We start from the raw sequence: 21,265 nt of genomic DNA, 5'->3' as shown, positions 1-21,265 counted from the left end.
TGGGCCCAGCACGTTTCGGCTGCGCCACTCTACTTTATATCACCACAGATGGGACTCGAACCCACAATTCCTGGCTTCATCGAATTTTCAGCTGTCGGGGCTTGCCTAGCAGAGGATGGTTTCGATCCATCGACCTCTGGGTTATGGGCCCAGCACGCTTCCGCTGCGCCACTCTGCTTTAGCTCACCCCAGATGGGACTCGAACCCACAATCCCTGGCTTAGGAGGCCAGTGCCTTATCCGTTAGGCCACTGGGGCTAGTCTGCTGCCTCTGCCTCAGCCTCGTTACTATAGTGAACTAGGGAAATACTTCCATACTCGAACCCACAATTCCACAATATTTAATGTTGGCTCTTAATAATAAGAGCAAAGATGAGTGCCATTTAATAGCTAGCTACCAGCTAGCGAGCTACCTGCTTTTAGCTAGCAGCCGTTAGCCTACCCAACGATGTTCTTTATCATTTGACACAATTTCCTGGTTTTAACAAGAACGAACACCTGGTCTGGCAAATGACAACTTAAATGATCTTCCCATATATTTTCTACTGACATTGTAGTATTACTAGTTGGATGACAAAATACACTAGCCTCGCCTACTTGCTTGCTTAGGTACTTAGTTAGAGCAGCAGCTGCTTTGTTTCTTGACTTTATTACTTGATCTATTCCGGTTTTAGGTAGTTATTCTGATAAATGAGGCGACCAGAATAGGGTGACTGCTTTTATTGCCAGCTCCAAAAGTACGGCTTTCTTTACTGTGTGTCCGAGAAAAGTTGACCCAGAAGACGTCTTCGTACAATCAGCTGGCAGCAACGTGGGCGGGTTTTAAATGCAATAAAACAAAATCCGGACTTGTCTCCTTGGCGATTTAAACAGCCAACCGAGCAACAACTGTTTAGCATTTTACGACCTAAGTCAAACAATGTAAAAGCAGAGATATTAAATTATCTTGAATGAAAGGTGGTCGGTTCCTGTATAAACTCCAGTGTTAGACAGCTGTGGAATGTTTTTTTTGCCCGCCAGCTGGTCATTCTGACGTCACGTGAAAACTATCAATACTAGATGTTCTTATTCTACAGCTGCATTGTAGTCAGGATCATTAGTCTTCAGTGCCATGCTGTAGTTCAGATGCTACAGTTGGTTAGTCATTAATGCAGATCTGACATTCATTTCTAATGTGAAGACTAAATTGATCTGAACATGACATTCCACTGTTATCCCTCTTGAAACAGAGGCATACAGCCAGAAGCAAGCATCACAGTCATGCAATCAGCTACAATCCTCAAGCAATCAAAAAACCTATGGACTGGATCTGTTTGGGATACCATGGATAATCAAACACAACACACTAGAACCGTATATAAATGTAGTATCTTAATAGAGAGACAGTTGAGTGAACTAAAGTTGTGGTGTAGCACAATCACAGGATAGCTCTTCACAGGCTAATACATGTTGCTTTAAGGTGTACAAGTTGTTCTATATAGTGGGGTCTTGTTCAGTGGTGTGAACGCACTCTTACAGTTTTGTGCTTCCACACAGGTCTGGAGGATATCTGTGCAGGGCACCTCTTGTCTAAGCCTGCTGATGATTGGAGCAGGCATTGTGTGGGGGCAGCTACTGAAGCTTCATATCTCCCAGACGGTGTTTGTGTCCAGCTGTCTATCTCTGTCCAGCACCCCACTGGTGTCCAAGTTCCTCTCTGGTGCCTCCCGAGCTGAAAAGGAAGGTAACTGGACTTCATGTGTATTATTATCCAAACTAAAGAGCAACATCCCGTTCCTTTAGTCAGTTCACTTCCATTAGTGTGGAGATATTTTATTGATAACGTATTGCTAGTGCATCAGTGTCTGATATTACTGTATTTTCCGCACTATAGGGCGCACTGGATTACAAGGCGCACTGTCAAGGAATAGTATATTTTTCGATATTTTTTCATACATAAAGCGCACCAGAATATAAGGCGCATTAAGGGAAACAAAACAGTCAGTCAGTCAAACTTTATTAAACGTTTTCACAATAACTCTCAACATGGTTCAAACGTTAATGAGCCTATAAACAATAACTTCCAACCTTGTTCAGTTGGAACACGTACAAAAACAGTCTAATACCGCTAAATCAAATGTCATTTTTTGAGAAAATGGAAGGCTTTTAAGTGCTCCTTATAGTCCGGAAAATACTTATAAGACTAGAGTCAGTTGAAATTGGTATAATTAGTGTGCTTGCCCGAAGGGAAGCACACTATTGTTCTTCGTTTTTTACTATTTTTTTTATTCTAGTAGTTTTTCTTGCAGCTAACTACTCCTCGCCCGATTGAGATAGAGACGCTGTTCAAACACCAAAACGTCCGGCCCGATCCGGTGCAAGCTGCTATGACTTTTCGTGGCGGTACTCCTTGCCACTCCTTTTTTATTCCTCTTTTTCCATCACCTTTTTTCTCCATAGGCTTGCATGGCAGAACTTTGAGGCATTATGACATCATAATAGGCTCATTAAACTGGCTTGCACCTGTGATTCACTGACAACTCTCACTGACACCTGCGCACGGTTCCTCTTCTCTCTCTGTCCCTCTCCAATCAACTGTATAACTAGGAATATTAAGAGACACCTTCCATACCAGGGCTCTACTCACTCATGCATACTCACTCATGTTTACTCACTCGTGCATACTCACTCATGCATACTCACTCGTGCATACTCACTCATGCATACTTACTCATGCATACTCACTCATGTTTACTCACTCATGTTTACTCACTCATGCGTACTCACTCATGCGTACTCACTCATGTTTACTCACTCATGCATACTCACTCATGCATACTCACTCATGTTTACTCACTCGTGCATACTCACTCATGTTTACTCACTCATGCATACTCACTCATGCATACTCACTCATGCATACTCACTCATGCATACTCACTCGTGCATACTCACTCATGCATACTCACTCATGCATACTCATTTGTGCATACTCATTTGTGCATGCTCATCCAGCAGGGAGAGCTGGAGAGCTGACACCTGCCCCAATTCCAAGGCACTTGTTCTCTCGGTCATGGCCGCAACAGAGCAAGCACACTCTCGCAGTTTGTTCACGAAACGCATTCTAGTTCATTTTTAGGTTTTTTGTGTGTGAGAATTGAGAATATCAATAAAGTCATGAATAAAACGCACCCCAGTGAGATGTATTACCAAGGTGAATTTCTGTGTGTGTGTTTGAATGAATGTGTTTGTGTGTGTGTGTGTGTGTGTGTGTGTGTGTGTGTGTGTGTGTGTGAATGTGTACACAGGTGAGCTGGAACCCAGCAGTGTATTGCTTGGTATGCTGGTGATGCAGGATGTTCAGTTAGGTCTGTTTATCGCCGTCATGCCAACCCTCATCCAGGCAGGGGACGGAGCTATGGACAGGTGAGTGATCTGGAGGTGCACTCACTCACTAGTCTTGCACTAACAATCAAACACAGAAGGCCTAATGCAATTGATTGGTAATGTTTTCAACACACAGCCGCATTGGATAAACCTATTAATGCTATTCAGGAAAATTAGCGTTTCAGCTCCAAATCTTTAAATCACAGAATTGTAAAAGAGAGCATCGTAATTGCAAACTGTTGTGTTACATATTTCATCAATGTCACAACTAGGGTTTGAAGTGAAATAACAAAAAGCGGACAGAGTAGGTTTCACCATGTCCGAAGATGGTTTTTATTTAAATCACTAGCGGTGCAATCATCCAAACAGAAACGAACGCAAAACGTCTGCGTCAACTCCAAATCACATCTAACAGAGACAAGTCAGAGACAAACCAAGGAACAGTACAACACACCAATGCTGGGCCAAGAACAGCCGCTTAGGCAGTGTCTGCTGCAGGTCGACTCTCTCTCGAAGGAGGAGGAGCCAGAGCTTTTATAGAGTCAGGTGAACATGCGTGCCAGGTGCACCCAATCAAGGCTCATCACCTCCAATCAGCAACTGCACAGAGACCAGAGGGCACAAACAGGGTTAAATACATGCAGGGAACGGCAGGCCGTCACAATCAACAATAATAATCAATCAAAAGACTGCGACAGACAGGGTATATTTCGTTTATGCATGTATGTTTTGATGAGCATCTTCCCTAATTGGCCCTGTGTTTTGATGAGCATCTTCCCTAATTGGCCCTGTGTTTTGATGAGCATCTTCCCTAATTGGCCCTGTGTTTTGTGTTCAGTCCTGTAGCTTGTTCCCTAATTGGCCCTGTGTTTTGTGTTCAGTCCTGTAGCTTGTTCCCTAATTGGCCCTGTGTTTTGTGTTCAGTTCTGTAGCTTGTTCCCTAATTGGCCCTGTGTTTTGTGTTCAGTCCTGTAGCTTGTTCCCTAATTGGCCCTGTGTTTTGTGTTCAGTCCTGTAGTTTGTTCCCTAATTGGCCCTGTGTTTTGTGTTCATTCCTGTAGCTTGTTCCCTAATTGGCCCTTTGTTTTGTGTTCAGGGGCCGTATTCACAAAGCCTTTTATCTTACCACTAGGAGTGCTCCTAACTCGCGCTAAAACCTTTTACGTAGGAGTAATTTCTTAAAAGTGATTCACAACGGCTCTGAGACCTACTCATACTAAGGATAATACCAACTCCTAAGCTTAAGATAAAAACTCCGTTGCTATGGATGACGTCCATTCTCATGCACGAGTTTAGAAGCGGTGCGTACGGTGATTGGTTGCTGACAGGCGCTCTCATTCAAAACTCAGTCCTAACATCCCCCTAACGATCCCACTAAATCAACAGAAAATAAGAGAATAACCTAGGCTTCAAATGAAGCCATATTAAATAGTTATGGATAGTGCACTTAGCAGAATGCACACGCATGATGACAAGTTTGTGCATCCAACGTGAATGACGCTTTGCACGTTAGAGAAAGAGAAATTGCCGAAAAAAACACGGAAATTGCATGAAATCAAGGAAGTAATAATTAAAGCTCCCTGCAAACTATTAGGTAATCGGCATATTTCCAGCCCTTAAACACTTCAAATATCAGTCCATACGGCTCTTTAAGTCCTCCTGTCATAATGGACGAAACGAGGGCGAGACGTAAGAGAAAGTCGAACTGGTCCCAGGACCAACTGTCCATGTTGGCCCAGAGTGTGCTGGAGAGGAAGGGAGTTATAAAAGCTAAATTTGGCTGTGGGGTGACCACAAAAAAGAAGCGTGAGCCATGGGAGGACATATGTGTTAACGTAAATGCTTCATTCCCTGCCGTGTGTCGCTCTGTCGATGACTGCGAGAAGCGGTGGTATGCGCTCCAGTCACAATGTAGGATGGAGATTGCGGAGTGGACTTTAAAAGAGCCGTCGCGGCTACAGGTATTGTGTCACCAAAATAGGCCTCATGCGTATACTTGCATGTTGTAGTTCAACTGTGCTCCCGGTTGTGGATTGAGGAAGGGTGTCAAAAGCCATGTCTTGCATGGTTGCCACTGTCACCCAACAAGTGGCATCTAGCAGGTACATGGTGCCGCTCAAAAAGCTGGCGCAGACCGCGCTCTCGATTAAAATGCGCGAATCGTGAGTAGATCCAGGCCACTTCGCAACAATATCCATGATTGTGAAATTTGGATCAAACACTATCTGTGTATTAATTCAATGTACCTTTTTGCGGTTTACAAAGACGTCCTCATCTCTGGATGGAGCAATTATTTTAATGTGTGTTCCATCGATGGCACCCACGACACCGGGCATTCCTGCAAACGCCATGAAATTGACCTTGATCCTTTGAAGTAGGCGATTGTCCATAGGGAACCGAATAAACTGTTGTACAATGTGTGGTCTACAGAGTGCGGTGATTGTTTGATGAATGAATAGGCTTACTGATGATTGCGATATTCTGAAGTCGTCTGCGTTGCAAAGTTGCATTTTCGCCGTAGCCAAAAATCTTAATGTTATCAAACATTTAACTTCCGGACTGATTGGGTTGTTTCGGATAGTTGGAGACGTGATTGCATCCCGCACTAATTCTAGTAAAATGTTGATGCCTTCACGGTTTAAACGATATCTTCTCAACAATTCAGAGTCGTTCATTGTCTCCAACACGTTACGTCTGGCTTCAGCCATTTTAAGACTTTTTGTGAATAGGTCTTAGTGACTTAGGAGTCCTCATGAGGAGTTTTAAGCTGTCCTAGACTTAGGTGCTACTTTTAGGGATAAAATATTTTGTGAATTGCTCTTAGTAAAAAAAAATAGGAGTCCTAAATTTAAGACTGACACGCCCATTATTTTTAGGAGTTTCTCCTAAATTCGCTACTTATGAGCTACTTTTAGCCCTAAGATTCTTTGTGAATACGGCCCCAGTCCTGTAGCTTGTTCCCTAATTGGCCCTGTGTTTTGTGTTCAGTTCTGTAGCTGGTGCGCTCCATGTGCTGGCGCTGCTGTTTCAGGTGCTGGTCTTCCTGGCTGGAGTGCTACTGCTGTGTTTCTTCCTGAGGTCTTGCGTGATTGGCCCCTTCTACAGGAAGCTCCACGCTGAGTACCGAGGCAACAAAGAGATCATGGTGCTGGGCACCACGGCCTTCATGTTCCTCATGCTGATGGTAGGATCTCCTCTTCCTCCACTACAGCTCCAGCTCGTATTGTCTTTGTTATACAGTTTAATTAATCATGAATATTTCATAGTATCTTTGAAATGAGGGATAATTTCCTATGTTTTATTTCCAGGTGACTGAACTCCTGTATTTATCTATGGAGCTCGGCTGCTTCCTGGCTGGGGCCCTTATTTCCTCTCAAGGTCACATGGTCACCTCTGAGGTGCTCCGCTGCATTGAGCCAATCAGAGACTTCTTGGCTATAATATTCTTTGCTTCCATTGGTGAGTGATGTTCTTTTATGGACAATATGATTTATACAGTCCAGTACTAAAGACTACAATGACAGATGAAGCTCTGCAACTGAATGAAACCAAAGGTTATATGGCCAGGGGCCATTGAAGTCAGGAAAAGGAACTGTACCGATGTTGATTTTAAAGGAAGTTTGGAAGGATTGATGAGCAGATGATGAACAGAGAGAAGGTATTAGTGTACTGCAGACAGAGGTAAAGAGTAGATGATGAACAGAGAGAAGGTATTAGTGTACTGCAGGCAGAGGTGAAGAGTAGATGATGAACAGAGAGAAGGTATTAGTGTACTGCAGTCAGAGGAGTAGATGATGAACAGAGAGAAGGTATTAGTGTACTGCAGTCAGAGGAGTAGATGATGAACAGAGAGAAGGTATTAGTGTACCGCAGACAGAGGAGTAGATGATGAACAGAGAGAAGGTATTAGTGTACTGCAGACAGAGGTGAAGAGTAGATGATGAACAGAGAGAAGGTATTAGTGTACTGCAGACAGAGGTGAAGAGTAGATGATGAACAGAGAGAAGGTATTAGTGTACTGCAGGCAGAGGAGTAGATGATGAACAGAGAGAAGGTATTAGTGTACTGTAGACAGAGTTAAGGAGTAGATGATGAACAGAGAGAAGGTATAAGTGTACTGCAGACAGAGTTAAGGAGTAGATGATGAACAGAGAGAACATATTAGTGTACTGCAGACAGAGTTAAGGAGTAGACTGGCTACGCCAAGGAGAGAAGAGCTCCTCACACATTTAATAAAGAAGAAGGAAGAAACAGCTAGTATTACACTCTACAAGGACTCATTTAAGTTTGTGAAGTCTTTCGGTCAAGAAACAAACAGGTAGTTTGAGTGTTGAAAGAGAGTACCTAGTGGAGTATCTCCAACAGCTTCAGAAGGACACTCAGAGGCATGGGGGTCTCGTGTTACTGGCAGACAATCCTCCAATCGGAGGCATGGGGGTCTCGTGTTACTGGCAGACAATCCTCCAATCGGAGGTATGGGGGTCTCGTGTTACTGGCAGACACTCAGAGGCATGGGGGTCTCGTGTTACGGGCAGACAATCCTCCAATCGGAGGCATGGGGGTCTCGTGTTACTGGCAGACAATCCTCCAATCGGAGACATTCACCAGGATGTTGGCCCACCCAGAGTGAGGTGCAAAAGGTTGTGTGACTATCCCAGAGATGCTGACCCCCTTCTTCTGTAATGTATTTATCATAGTGTAGAATGTTCAGCTGCCAGGTGAGGGCGCTGTTACTGTCAAGCAGAAACTCAAAACACAAACAATGTTTGTTTTGTGTACATGCGGTACAAGGTTCTGTCACCATCATAGTTCATGTGTTGTGCTTTTGACAGGTTTCCATGTGTTCCCCACCTTTGTGCTGTATGAACTGACCATCCTGCTGGTTTTAACTCTGTCATTGGTCATCTTGAAGGTAGGAGTTTTTTAAATCTAAATTGTACATTTATTTGGACATTAAGTCATCATTCATTAACTCAAATGAAATGCTAGAAACAACAGACCCCAAAGTCCTAAATCGTATAGACTAAATATTTATTCACATTCTTTAATACATGAAACTTATTTTGACCAATTTTGTTAACTGACAGTCATCACTCATCACTCACCGAACCTATTTTTAGGTTACAGTTTTTTGTTACAGGGCTTTGAGTATATTAACTACATATTATATTATATATTATATTAACTAGATTTCATATATTCTCTGCTTTTTGGTCTTTTAATCTAGTTTCTCATGGCAGTGCTGGTTCTCTCCACGATCCTGCCCCGTGGCTCTCGTCACATCTGCTGGCTGGTGTCGGCAGGGCTGGCCCAGGTCAGCGAGTTCTCTTTCGTGCTTGGCAGCCAAGCCCGTCGCACTGGAATCATTTCTCGAGAGGTGAGAAGTGCCATCATACCCCATATCTCTCTTTCACTACTGGATGTGTGTGTTCCATTCTGCCCTTTCTTACTATTCAGTGCTTCAGCCATTTATGTCCGTTGGCAGCCACTTCATCACTGCATACTCTCACATCCTGCTGCTACATGTGTCACTGCATACTCTCACATCCTGCTGCTACATGTGTCACTGCATACTCTCACATCCTGCTGCTACATGTGTCACTGCATACTCTCACATCCTGCTGCTACATGTGTCACTGCATACTCTCACATCCTGCTGCTACATGTGTCACTGCATACTCTCACATCCTGCTGCTACATGTGTCACTGCATACTCTCACATCCTGCTGCTACATGTGTCACTGCATACTCTCACATCCTGCTGCTACATGTGTCACTGCATACTCTCACATCCTGCTGCTACATGTGTCACTACATACTCTCACATCCTGCTGCTACATGTGTCACTGCATACTCTCACATCCTGCTGTTACATGTGTCACTGCATACTCTCACATCCTGCTGCTACACTTCATCACTGCATACCCTCACATCCTGCTGCTACATGTGTCACTGCATACTCTCACATCCTGCTGCTACATGTGTCACTTGTCAAGGAAATAACCCTTAACCTAGGACTGTATTCTTTACCTCAGAATTGAGACACACACCCGAGAATATTATTAAAATACAGACATTTACTCTGGGCCCCAGAGGAGTGACCTGCATGATTGTCTTCACGCAAGGCACTAACCTCTCCTACAAAATGTCTGCTCTTTATTGAAATTAATATTCACATATTCACATATTCACAGTTTAACATGAAGACACTCCCCAATTCCTTTGTTCCCTTTGAAGTTAGAAACAGTCTTGCTCCATACCATATTTCAAAATAACCTAAACAGTCTTTTGACATGTAAGTTACCCAGCCCCTCATAAACCAAGTTACTTAAACATTCTTTGACATGCAAGTTATCCGGGCCCCTTTCTCATACCAACCCGTACAAGACAAGCAGACTTTTTGTCTCCACTGGAACACAGACAAAGAAATACAGAAATGCCTATAACTAAATGAGAATACTAATAGTTAACCATAAATGATAAATTCCTATATAGAATTGAATAATTCCTTCACATTTCCCTCCTGTTTATCATTTAACTATAAACCAGTATATAATCATCAACCTCGTACATCTCCTTCAGCTTTCTGGTAGACATCATTACACTTAAGAATCATATTCTTGAAGAGACAGCAGGGCATCAATTCCTGTGACAACATTACATTCTGCATAGAATCACGTACTAGGCTAGAAATGAGAACTTTAATACATGTTGAAATACACATCATAAATATACAAGAAAGAAAGATTGCAACAATAGTTAACAGACTTTTCAACATAATTCGCAACCATGTACCAGAAGTGAGCCAAGCAAAAGGATTAAACCACGGAACATCCACCACCTTATCACGTTTTATAGCAACACAATCAGCCCTCATTTGCTGTAAGGCTTCAGAAACAGATGGACGTCATCAGATATCCAGGTATCATTCAGCATAACACAAACCCTTCCACTAGCGGCACTAAGTAAATCTAGCAGTAATCTATTTTACAACCCCATCAGCCAAAGGCCTTCCACGCTGACTAAGGTGACATTAACAAATAATCATAACCTATAGTTAAGTCTGTCCGTTATTAAGATGACTCTACCTAATCCTAGAGACGGAATCAGAGACAAAATTACTTTGATACTCTTAGTCCAAATCTTTTTATTTTTATAAGGCACGTCAGTCCTCCACACGCTGTCGTGATCCTTAACAGAAAATCTCTTCTTAGAGATAACTCTGGCTGTAAGGTAGCACTACCAACATAAATATGGTCCATGACCTGAGCGGGGGCGCAAAGGCCTCCCCAATGTGAAGGGAGATGACTGTACCATCTAATAACACACACCCTCATTACCTATCCCAGCGTACGGGTACCCCTGTCAGAGGGGCAGTGCTTTTCATTCCAACCCCAACATAAGGAAAAGTTTCCCCATGCATGGACATGGCACAATATATACCCATTTTCTGACGTTGGATGAGGAAGTGGTGCTTGTGGACTCAGTATTCTTAGTAGGAATTACAGTTTTGTTACACTGTCACCGTCTCAGAGAGTTGTTCCATTATTTGCTAAACATAATGGCAATACAGAATGGACTATCACATAAAGTGACAGCAAAGATGTCGTATTTAGCTCTACTAGGGGGTGGGTGGTGTTACACGCATCCTGTACCTGGGTACCATTTGTGTCATAAGATGGAGTATTGTAGCCCCAGCTATCTGGGCCACACCTCTCTCCAACACAGATAGTGGCTTGTTCTGAAAGTGGTCTAGCTTCAAGTCTAGGGTGAGGAGAGAAGGAAGTTGGCATTAAACTACATACATAACAGTTTGTCTTGTTACGTCTGTTTGCTTGCAACGATGGATATCTATACCATGAATTAGTAGAATACAGATGAGTAACGTTCCTCATGGCCTCATGTTCCCCATATGAAATCAACTTCTTATGGATTCTCTCAATCAAATTTGTAGAGGACCAGAAACCTAACATTACCCCTGAGGTAATCACTAGTAGCAACAACTTAAACATTGTTATAAGGGAGTGATATGATTTATACAGAAAAACAATAAACCCAATTAACACAATAAAATAATAAACACAGATACACCAAGCTTCTATGATGAGCAGAGTTTCCAACTGGGGCGCTACCTCCCCAGCTGGGTGACGTTCAGACGGAAAAGATCTAAATTTCTCAACCCCCTCAGGGAGCCACTAAACGCTACTCAACGTAAGTGGTGCATCCTAAACAAATAAACAAAGTTTACAGTGTGACAGATGAATACAGATCAATACAGATGAATACAGATCAATACAGATGAATACAGATCAATACAGATGAATACAGGTGGAAAGTTGACGGCTGTTCGTGTGGCCAGTAGCATTTGGTATGGTCACTCCCCTCTGTCGTCGGACAAAGTCTTTCGTTTTGATGACTTTGATGAACACCCAGTCTCCCACCTTCACCTTGCCTTGTTCCTGCGGAGACACAGAAAAACTCGAACAGTATGGGGTCTTTGTACATTTCCTAGTCAGTAAAGTTCTTTTCATATAATCTGCTAGTGTGGAAATGTCATCTGGGTTGGCTTTTACAGTTGGAGTGAGATCTGGTATTCTGTATGGTCTACCATACAGCATTTCAAAAGGTGACAACAATTGGCCTTGAGTAGGGGTAATGTGCATGCTTAAAGATACTAAATCTAAACAATCAGGCCATTGTCTACCTGTTTCTGCCATAGTCTTTTGAAGTTTAGATTTAACTGTACCATTCGATCCTTCCACAAATCCAGCAATCTGGGTGTGGCATGAACAATGCCTTTTCAAGTCAATTTTGAATTGTTGTCCCACTCTGTCCAGCATGTCATTCACAAAGTGTAATCCATTTTCAGACATTATAATTTCACATTGCTGACTAAAAGACTAAAAAAATTTTTTTTTATAGTTTATTAATCCATGTATACATATTGTTTATGTATACCTTTATCTACATATTCCCCCTATTGATCCATGGCCCCGCCCATGAATCAAAATCACTGTCCATAAAGATCTCGCTTGTAAGGCAATTACATTGCTTCAAGTAGATCTTGTAGTAACTTTTTATATCTAACAGAAAATGTGTGAAGCAGTGTTGTGAAGAATAGGATCTCACTACACCTCTTCTTTCAATCATAAGACCAGAGACATGATGTAGAAATCTGGAGGTTCATTATTGTAATCAATAAGCTACAATAAGGAAATGTTCCTTAGATTAGATCAGTCTCATTGTATGAATGTTCTGAAAGCCATTTTAAAGCCTGTAAAATGTGGTGTGTGTGTGTCTCCCCGTGGTTCCTGCGAGACCCCCGGAGACTCCCTCCCATCAGGGATTCTCTTGGAATGCGCCTATGTCGTAACTCCATTGCTGACTTTCACATCAGTGAATCATGTCTACGGCTAAGTTTACTCCTTCCCTAAGTGAGATTTTCATACAGATTAAATAATCCATGTTCATCTGAACATAAAAAATATCCCACTGCAGCAAAATCATATTGGCTGTCCGTACAATCAATTCCTGACTTTTGTATAACAGACACGCCCTGGTCAATGTAACTATCAGACAAGCTAAACGGTCATCAATCAAGTCCATTGACAAGCTAGAATCTCTGAGCTAAGTGTGAATCCCCCCGTGTGGGTGCGTTTATTAGCCTATACCTCTGAGTTAGCTGAAAATAACCACAGTCAGTCATAGCTTTCTTAATCGTCAGTCATAGTTTTCTTAATCAAGTGCAATGATCTTTCACTATTCAATCACCCCTAAAAATCACAGAGAGAATGAAAAACGCGATTTCATCTCAATGCCATTGATCTTCATGATCCTGATCCTCATGATCAACTCATGAACAAGACGAGACAACTAGACAACCGAAACCGGTCAGAAACATTGCATTAGCTGAATACATGAAATAAACAAGGCAGATTAGAACCCAAAACCATTTAGCATTTATCATAAAAGCTGAAAAAGCATGTAACATGCAACAAACCGCAACACGTAATTTCCAAATTACGCACATTCTCTTATTCCCGCATACTCGTCTATAGTAGCCAACATTGAATTATTTCCATCTCACTTAAAACAAACCAACAACTACACAGCCTTATGCTGTAATATTCAATGGTGTATTTTGACTAGGCTATCAAACAGCCAGTCACTCTAACAAACAGTATGGGCTCAGTCAATGTCCCCGTTATGTATGTAAACATACACACAGGACGAATACTTTGTTCCATAAAAATATGCTAACAATTACTCGTAATTGTAACAACATACACTGCTCGTTTCTCGGAAAAATAATCATGTAGGCTCATTGCAGTAAAATGCCACTCCAGCCACTGTGGTCCTTACAGGACTTTAGGCTACTTGTGAGGTCAGACAATGCTTTTTGATCATGCGCTGCCTCTACGGATAAACAAAAGTTACACATTTAAGAATCTCATTTTAACGTGGTGAACCTTCTAGTAATTTTCTTTGTTTTAAGAATTTTCCGACGATGTCAAGGGTTTTTATTTCATTCGGAAAGTTAATATTACGATTACTTCACTCATTCTAATTCGCACGGACAAGGAGGCATTTCCAGTGTTTACACCATAGCTTTACCATTAAGGAGATAAACACCACATACTTTGTATGACTATTGTTAAACTGTCATTATGAATGACGCTCTTATATGTGTTACTGTAATAGTATTGCTATTATATTACATGTGTTACGGTTTATCATACCTGCGTGTATGGTGTGTCGTTAATTTTAGTTGAATGTTGAATGCTGTAGAGACGGATGAAGATAGCCGGTGCACATTGAATAATATTGAATACATACTTATTACACTGACGTTCCGCTTATACTTGTACGCCAAGTTATACCTGCAAGACAGATAACTTAACAACAATTGTATATCAGACCAGTATGGTGAAGAGTTAATGTATTTTATCCCTTCGGGGTTTCCGTACTTGAAAATAGTATTCCAGCTCACGCTGTGACTGATTCACGTCTTTTCAGTACAAAGTATCCTAAACGAAACGTTTCTCTTCAACACCTGTAGCATTCTTGTGATATTAAGCTCTAAGTGCCAACGCTTGGTTACACTATTAATGCTATATTTAACCAAATAGATAACAACAGAAGTTACTTTCGCTGAGTTTTAAGACAGATCATTCAAATGATAAGTCCGTGTGAGTGTAGCACCACACAACCCAGCCATGTTAACGCATAGGCTTTAGTTCTCCGAAGTTACTTTTTTGATAAACGTTTAGAACCTTCTTCTGCATACTATACTCATAGTGTCATTATTTGATGTTTATTTTAATGCTTTGTAAGCTCAAGCGACGGAATGTGTCTTTATAACGTTATGACACTAACTTTCTTTCTGTAGGCTACCATTACATGTCGTTTCTGGTTTGAAAATCCGACTCAGGCGAACTATTTTATTCCCTTTGACAGGATCTCGTTGCTCTTCCAACTCCGACTAAGTTTAATGAATAACTTCGCTCTTATATTGTTAATTCCCGAGTGTATTTCTGCACTATATTAAGCAATCAATTGTTGGATAAAGTACCTTCCGGGTGGCCAAACCGAAATTCCTTTATCCTCTAATCGATCTGCATTGTATTGTTTATTTTAGCAGTATCCTCATCATTTTCATAATACCCGCATTATATCTCTATAAAGCTGCGACGATAATGTCCTCTCGTCTGCGTCCCTAAAGGAGGCGGACTTTAGTACTTTTCTTGCTATGCTATATTTCGAGTCTCTACTCTTCATCCCTCTTTCAGAGCTTTAAAACTACTTTCTTTGTCTTCTCTCATGCTTTCTATTTAACATGCACGTTTCTTTCTTTGCTCTGAGTTTCCTTCTACCAATCTTTAATCTGTTCAGCTTGCCTTGCACTCTTTTCTTATTTAATCATAATTATGAGAGCTGCAAACGTAAAACGAACTTGTATATATTACATGAATATATTATAGTGAATGTGGCGTACATAATTCACCTTTGTTGGTTCTGCAAACAGTTGTTTAAGTTATACATAAGTATGACTTCTGGGACCGTGGTCCATTTAAATTGTTTGTTAGTGGTGACGTCATGCTTGTTCGACCACGCCTTGTAACTAAACCGAGACACAGAGGTTTTTTTTTTTTTTTTTTTCGCTCAACGACGTTTTTCTATCTAACCTTCTACGTATTTTGTATAGCTATCAGCATGTTTCTTTCCATGTTCTTCTCATCGCCAATACAACCTTTCTAACCATTATGGTGAGCTTTTTTGATTACTTCAGAATACCACACAATTGGTCAGTAAAATCTCTGTGGACTCACAGAGGCTTTTCACTGTGTTAATTCTGAGTCATCACTACTCCATTTATACATACATGCATACACATACATACATAGGCCTTCACTCAAACAAAAATAAGTCCCCGACTTATGAAGAAAATTTTCTTATCAGATCCCCGATCTGATGACATCCCAGATGTCTTTATAGCTATAGTGATTGCTAATGTGACGTCATGAACGCAACGCATTTTGGGAATCCGCGGCACAAACAAGTCGGCGCGAGCATAGACATGTACACTCATAGATATGTGGATGCTAGAAATTGGGCAACAGGTTGATGTCCCCGGACCAGTCGCTGTGCTCATAGGGATCAACTCCTTTGACTCCTTTGAGTTTTCGATATACCTTGTCTTTGCGTCTTTACGTACATTAGCAATCTTTATTGTCTGTTTATTCGGTAACCCGGTTACTTACTTAATATTCTGTTGTGCGTCCCCTCTGGATTCGGATCTCGTCAGGGCAGCTTCGACGGGGGGGAGAAGTCAGGTCACCGGCCACACGAAGAATTCAACTCGTGGGGACTTTTTCTGCCCAAGCCTATTGAGCAGGCGATGCGCATCGTCTTCGGCTTCTGAAGTTCTGATCCCCCGGCGTTTCTTACCCATCTTGAGATCCGGCTACGATGGACCAAAATGTCAAGGAAATAACCCTTAACCTAGGACTGTATTCTTTACCTCAGAATTGAGACACACACCCGAGAATATTATTAAAATACAGACATTTACTCTGGGCCCCAGAGGAGTGACCTGCATGATTGTCTTCACGCAAGGCACTAACCTCTCCTACAAAATGTCTGCTCTTTATTGAAATTAATATTCACATATTCACATATTCACAGTTTAACATGAAGACACTCCCCAATTCCTTTGTTCCCTTTGAAGTTAGAAACAGTCTTGCTCCATACCATATTTCAAAATAACCTAAACAGTCTTTTGACATGTAAGTTACCCAGCCCCTCATAAACCAAGTTACTTAAACATTCTTTGACATGCAAGTTATCCGGGCCCCTTTCTCATACCAACCCGTACAAGACAAGCAGACTTTTTGTCTCCACTGGAACACAGACAAAGAAATACAGAAATGCCTATAACTAAATGAGAATACTAATAGTTAACCATAAATGATAAATTCCTATATAGAATTGAATAATTCCTTCACATCACTGCATACTCTCACATCCTGCTGCTACATGTGTCACTGCATACTCTCACATCCTGCTGCTACATGTGTCACTGCATACTCTCACATCCTGCTGCTACACTTCATCACTGCATACTCTCACATCCTGCTGCTACATGTGTCACTGCATACTCTCACATCCTGCTGCTACATGTGTCACTGCATACTCTCACATCCTGCTGCTACATGTGTCACTGCATACTCTCACATCCTGCTGCTACATGTGTCACTACATACTCTCACATCCTGCTGCTACACTTCATCACTGCATACTCTCACATCCTGCTGCTACATGTGTCACTGCATACTCTCACATCCTGCTGCTACATGTGTCACTGCATACTCTCACATCCTGCTGCTACATGTGTCACTGCATACTCTTACATCCTGCTGCTACATGTGTCACTGCATACTCTCACATCCTGCTGCTACATGTGTCACTGCATACTCTCACATCCTGCTGCTACATGTGTCACTGCATACTCTCACATCCTGCTGCTACATGTGTCACTGCATACTCTCACATCCTGCTGCTACATGTGTCACTGCATACTCTCACATCCTGCTGCTACATGTGTCACTGCATACTCTCACATCCTGCTGCTACATGTGTCACTGCATACTCTCACATCCTGCTGCTACATGTGTCACTGCATACTCTCACATCCTGCTGCTACATGTGTCACTGCATACTCTCACATCCTGCTGCTACATGTGTCACTGCATACTCTCACATCCTGCTGCTACATGTGTCACTGCATACTCTCACATCCTGCTGCTACACTTCATCACTGCATACTCTCACATCCTGCTGCTACATGTGTCACTGCATACTCTCACATCCTGCTGCTACATGTGTCACTGCATACTCTCACATCCTGCTGCTAGAATGTGTCACTGCATACTCTCACATCCTGCTGCTACATGTGTCACTGCATACTCTCACATCCTGCTGCTACACTTCATCACTGCATACTCTCACATCCTGCTGCTACATGTGTCACTGCATACTCTCACATCCTGCTGCTACACTTCATCACTGCATACTCTCACATCCTGCTGCTACATGTGTCACTGCATACTCTCACATCCTGCTGCTACATGTGTCACTGCATACTCTCACATCCTGCTGCTACATGTGTCACTGCATACTCTCACATCCTTCTGCTACACTTCATCACTGCATACTCTCACATCCTGCTGCTACATGTGTCACTGCATACTCTCACATCCTGCTGCTAAATGTGTCACTGCATACTCTCACATCCTGCTGCTACATGTGTCACTGCATACTCTCACATCCTGCTGCTACATGTGTCACTGCATACTCTCACATCCTGCTGCTACATGTGTCACTGCATACTCTCACATCCTGCTGCTACATGTGTCACTGCATACTCTCACATCCTGCTGCTACATGTGTCACTGCATACTCTCACATCCTGCTGCTACATGTGTCACTACATACTCTCACATCCTGCTGCTACACTTCATCACATGTGCCACTTACTTATGTGATACAAACTGCCAAAATCTATGATTTAAGGTTTCCAAAGTTCATAAACATGCCTTTCCTCTGAAATAAACACATTATGCATTAATGTCTGGCAAGGGTACTCACCATAGCCTACCTTTAAAAAAAAGGTTCTTTTTGCACCATAAACCCACAATCTTCTAGGTGTAATTTGTACTATGTTTAAATCTAGAGAGAAGACTGAGAAAGGAGACCAGGGTTACAAATGCTTAACTTTTAAAAGGTTTTACAGGGTATTAATTTTGATAGTTATGTGAAGGAGAGATAAACACACCTGTTATTCCCATTAGCCACCACAGCTATTCGGTTTAGGATCTGGGTCGAAAACAACTTTGGCATCACAGCGTTCCCAAATATGTTTCTGAAATACTGTACATCGAATACATGCAAGCTAGCTTCCCTTTGTTAGTCCCAACAATGTTGTCTTTGCTGCTTGCAATGCATGTCTGTTGTTTGTTAACTCGTTTATCTCACTTTTAGCTAGTTAGCTTGCCATAATCAACCATTACTGCAAGCGTCTGTGGAAACATTATTGTTAAGGAACATAATGGCATGGCATGACAGCAAAGTTCAGGGAAGAGCAGCTCATTTAGGAATATGAACTCCAGAGTAGAGCAGCTCATTTATGAATATTAACTCCAGAGTAGAGCAGCTCATTTATGAATATGAACTCCAGAGTAGAGCAGCTCATTTATGAATATGAACTCCAGAGTAGAGCAGCTCATTTATGAATACGAACTCCAGAGTAGAGCAGCTCATTTATGAATATGAACTCCAGAGTAGAGCAGCTCATTTATGAATACGAACTCCAGAGTAGAGCAGCTCATTTATGAATATGAACTCCAGAGTAGAGCAGCTCATTTATGAGTACGAACTCCAGAGTAGAGCAGCTCATTTATGAATATGAACTCCAGAGTAGAGCAGCTCATTTATGAATATGAACTCCAGAGTAGAGCAGCTCATTTATGAATATTAACTCCAGAGTAGAGCAGCTCATTTATGAATATGAACTCCAGAGTAGAGCAGCTCATTTATGAGTATGAACTCCAGAGTAGAGCAGCTCATTTATGAGTACGAACTCCAGAGTAGAGCAGCTCATTTATGAATATGAACTCCAGAGTAGAGCAGCTCATTTATGAATATGAACTCCAGAGAAGAGCAGCTCATTTATGAATATGAACTCCAGAGAAGAGCAGCTCATTTATGAATATGAACTCCAGAGTAGAGCAGCTCATTTATGAATATGAACTCCAGAGAAGAGCAGCTCATTTATGAATACGAACTCCAGAGAAGAGCAGCTCATTTATGAATATGAACTCCAGAGTAGAGCAGCTCATTTATGAATATGAACTCCAGAGAAGAGCAGCTCATTTATGAATATGAACTCCAGAGAAGAGCAGCTCATTTATGAATATGAACTCCAGAGTAGAGCAGCTCATTTATGAATATGAACTCCAGAGTAGAGCAGCTCATTTATGAATATGAACTCCAGAGAAGAGCAGCTCAATTACGAATACGAAATCAAGGGGAGAAAGTGCGTGAGCTAAAATAACTGACCATTTTGTTACACCATTTAGTTTTTATCAGTTTGTATTCATTGCCTACCTTTATATTTTCTCCAGATTTCCCTCTTCTATCTTAAACACATATTGTGATCTTCTGCTCTGTTCTGTCCGTGTCCAGCTGTTAATGTAATAGCCCTGCTATTGATGTTATTTTCCCTCTCCTCCTCTTTTTTTTGCAGGTCTACCTGCTTGTCCTTAGTGTCACCACTCTGAGTCTGCTCTTGGCACCAGTGTTGTGGTGGGCGGCCAGGCTGCGATTTATCCCCCACATGGATCGCAAGCTGCTCACCTGAGCTCCTGTTCACCTGAAGTGGTCACTCACCTGAGCTCCTGTTCACCTGAAGTGGTCACTCACCTGAGCTCCTGTTCACCTGAAGTGGTCACTGCAGTCTCGGTTGTGCAGAGGAGTTCGTCCCTATTGCGGCAGCACTGATTGGACAAGCCATGATCGGCAACCAAGGGGTCCAGCTGGTGTGAAGGTGTTCCCGTCCCTTCGGACACAGAGGAGGTGACTGACTGGAGGACAGTTTGCTCTGTCAGGTCAAGCGAAGTAAACCGGATGGAATATGTTATTGTTATATTTCATTTGTTCAACTACTGCTTCATCATTTTTTTTACTGGTGTAGGTGATTTATGTTTTAGAAGTTTTGGTTATTTTAATATTTATATATCATGGAATCATTGAATTTTAAGACAGGTTTGGAAATTACGTAAAGGCTCTTGTCATTTAAAACTGTCATTAGTGGTTTTGCCAGTAACCCTAGACATAAATGTACAGGTACAGTTGTGCTTGAAAGTTTATGAACTCCACAGAGATTTCTGAAAATTTGTATTAATATGAAATCAAATGTGAATCGAAGGAATCAACATTGATGAAGGGAAGCCAGTGAAATATGTATTGACAAAACTGTGTATTTATTGAATTGTTGAAAAAATGATCCAACATTAAAAGCCTTGGTAAATACAATGAAATGGGCAGCTTAATTGCAAAATGGAGTGAGCAGCTTAATCGCAAGCCTGAGTTACCAATGACCAGCTTGGTGGGGGAGTTCAAATGTGCCTAGACCAGCCTAGAGATGACTTTGTCAAATCTGAGGGTCCAGTAGTCAAGAAGACTGTTCCAACGCTAAAAACAGGGAAGAAATGGAATCCACGAGAAGTGGTTCAACATGCACAAGGCACATTACAGCATTGGGATATCATTGGGCAGGTACAGAGTGGAAGAGCAGGGTTTGGGCTAGGTTGGAAAGCACAGGGTTATGTTATGTTGTGTTA

The 21,265-nt window shown here is 41.9% G+C and overlaps 1 protein-coding gene across 1 annotated transcript in view; it reads left to right on the top strand.

The window, feature by feature from the left end:
• Positions 1–20,283, top strand: part of LOC308361684 (transmembrane and coiled-coil domain-containing protein 3-like) — a gene marked incomplete at both ends in the record, with an annotated part of 57,594 nt that extends 37,311 nt beyond the window's left edge. The window contains 7 exons of the mRNA XM_080834108.1: positions 1,536–1,722; positions 3,287–3,404; positions 6,354–6,549; positions 6,674–6,824; positions 8,198–8,277; positions 8,593–8,742; positions 20,170–20,283. Coding sequence (XP_080690234.1) covers positions 1,536–1,722; positions 3,287–3,404; positions 6,354–6,549; positions 6,674–6,824; positions 8,198–8,277; positions 8,593–8,742; positions 20,170–20,283 — 996 coding nt within the window. The remainder of the gene's footprint in view (positions 1–1,535; positions 1,723–3,286; positions 3,405–6,353; positions 6,550–6,673; positions 6,825–8,197; positions 8,278–8,592; positions 8,743–20,169) is intronic.
• Between the last annotated feature and the right edge of the window lie 982 nt (positions 20,284–21,265).

This window comes from Sprattus sprattus (assembly GCF_963457725.1).
Source record: "Sprattus sprattus genome assembly, chromosome: 3".
NCBI lineage: Eukaryota > Metazoa > Chordata > Actinopteri > Clupeiformes > Clupeidae > Sprattus > Sprattus sprattus.
This window is presented reverse-complemented; position numbering and strand designations above follow the sequence as displayed.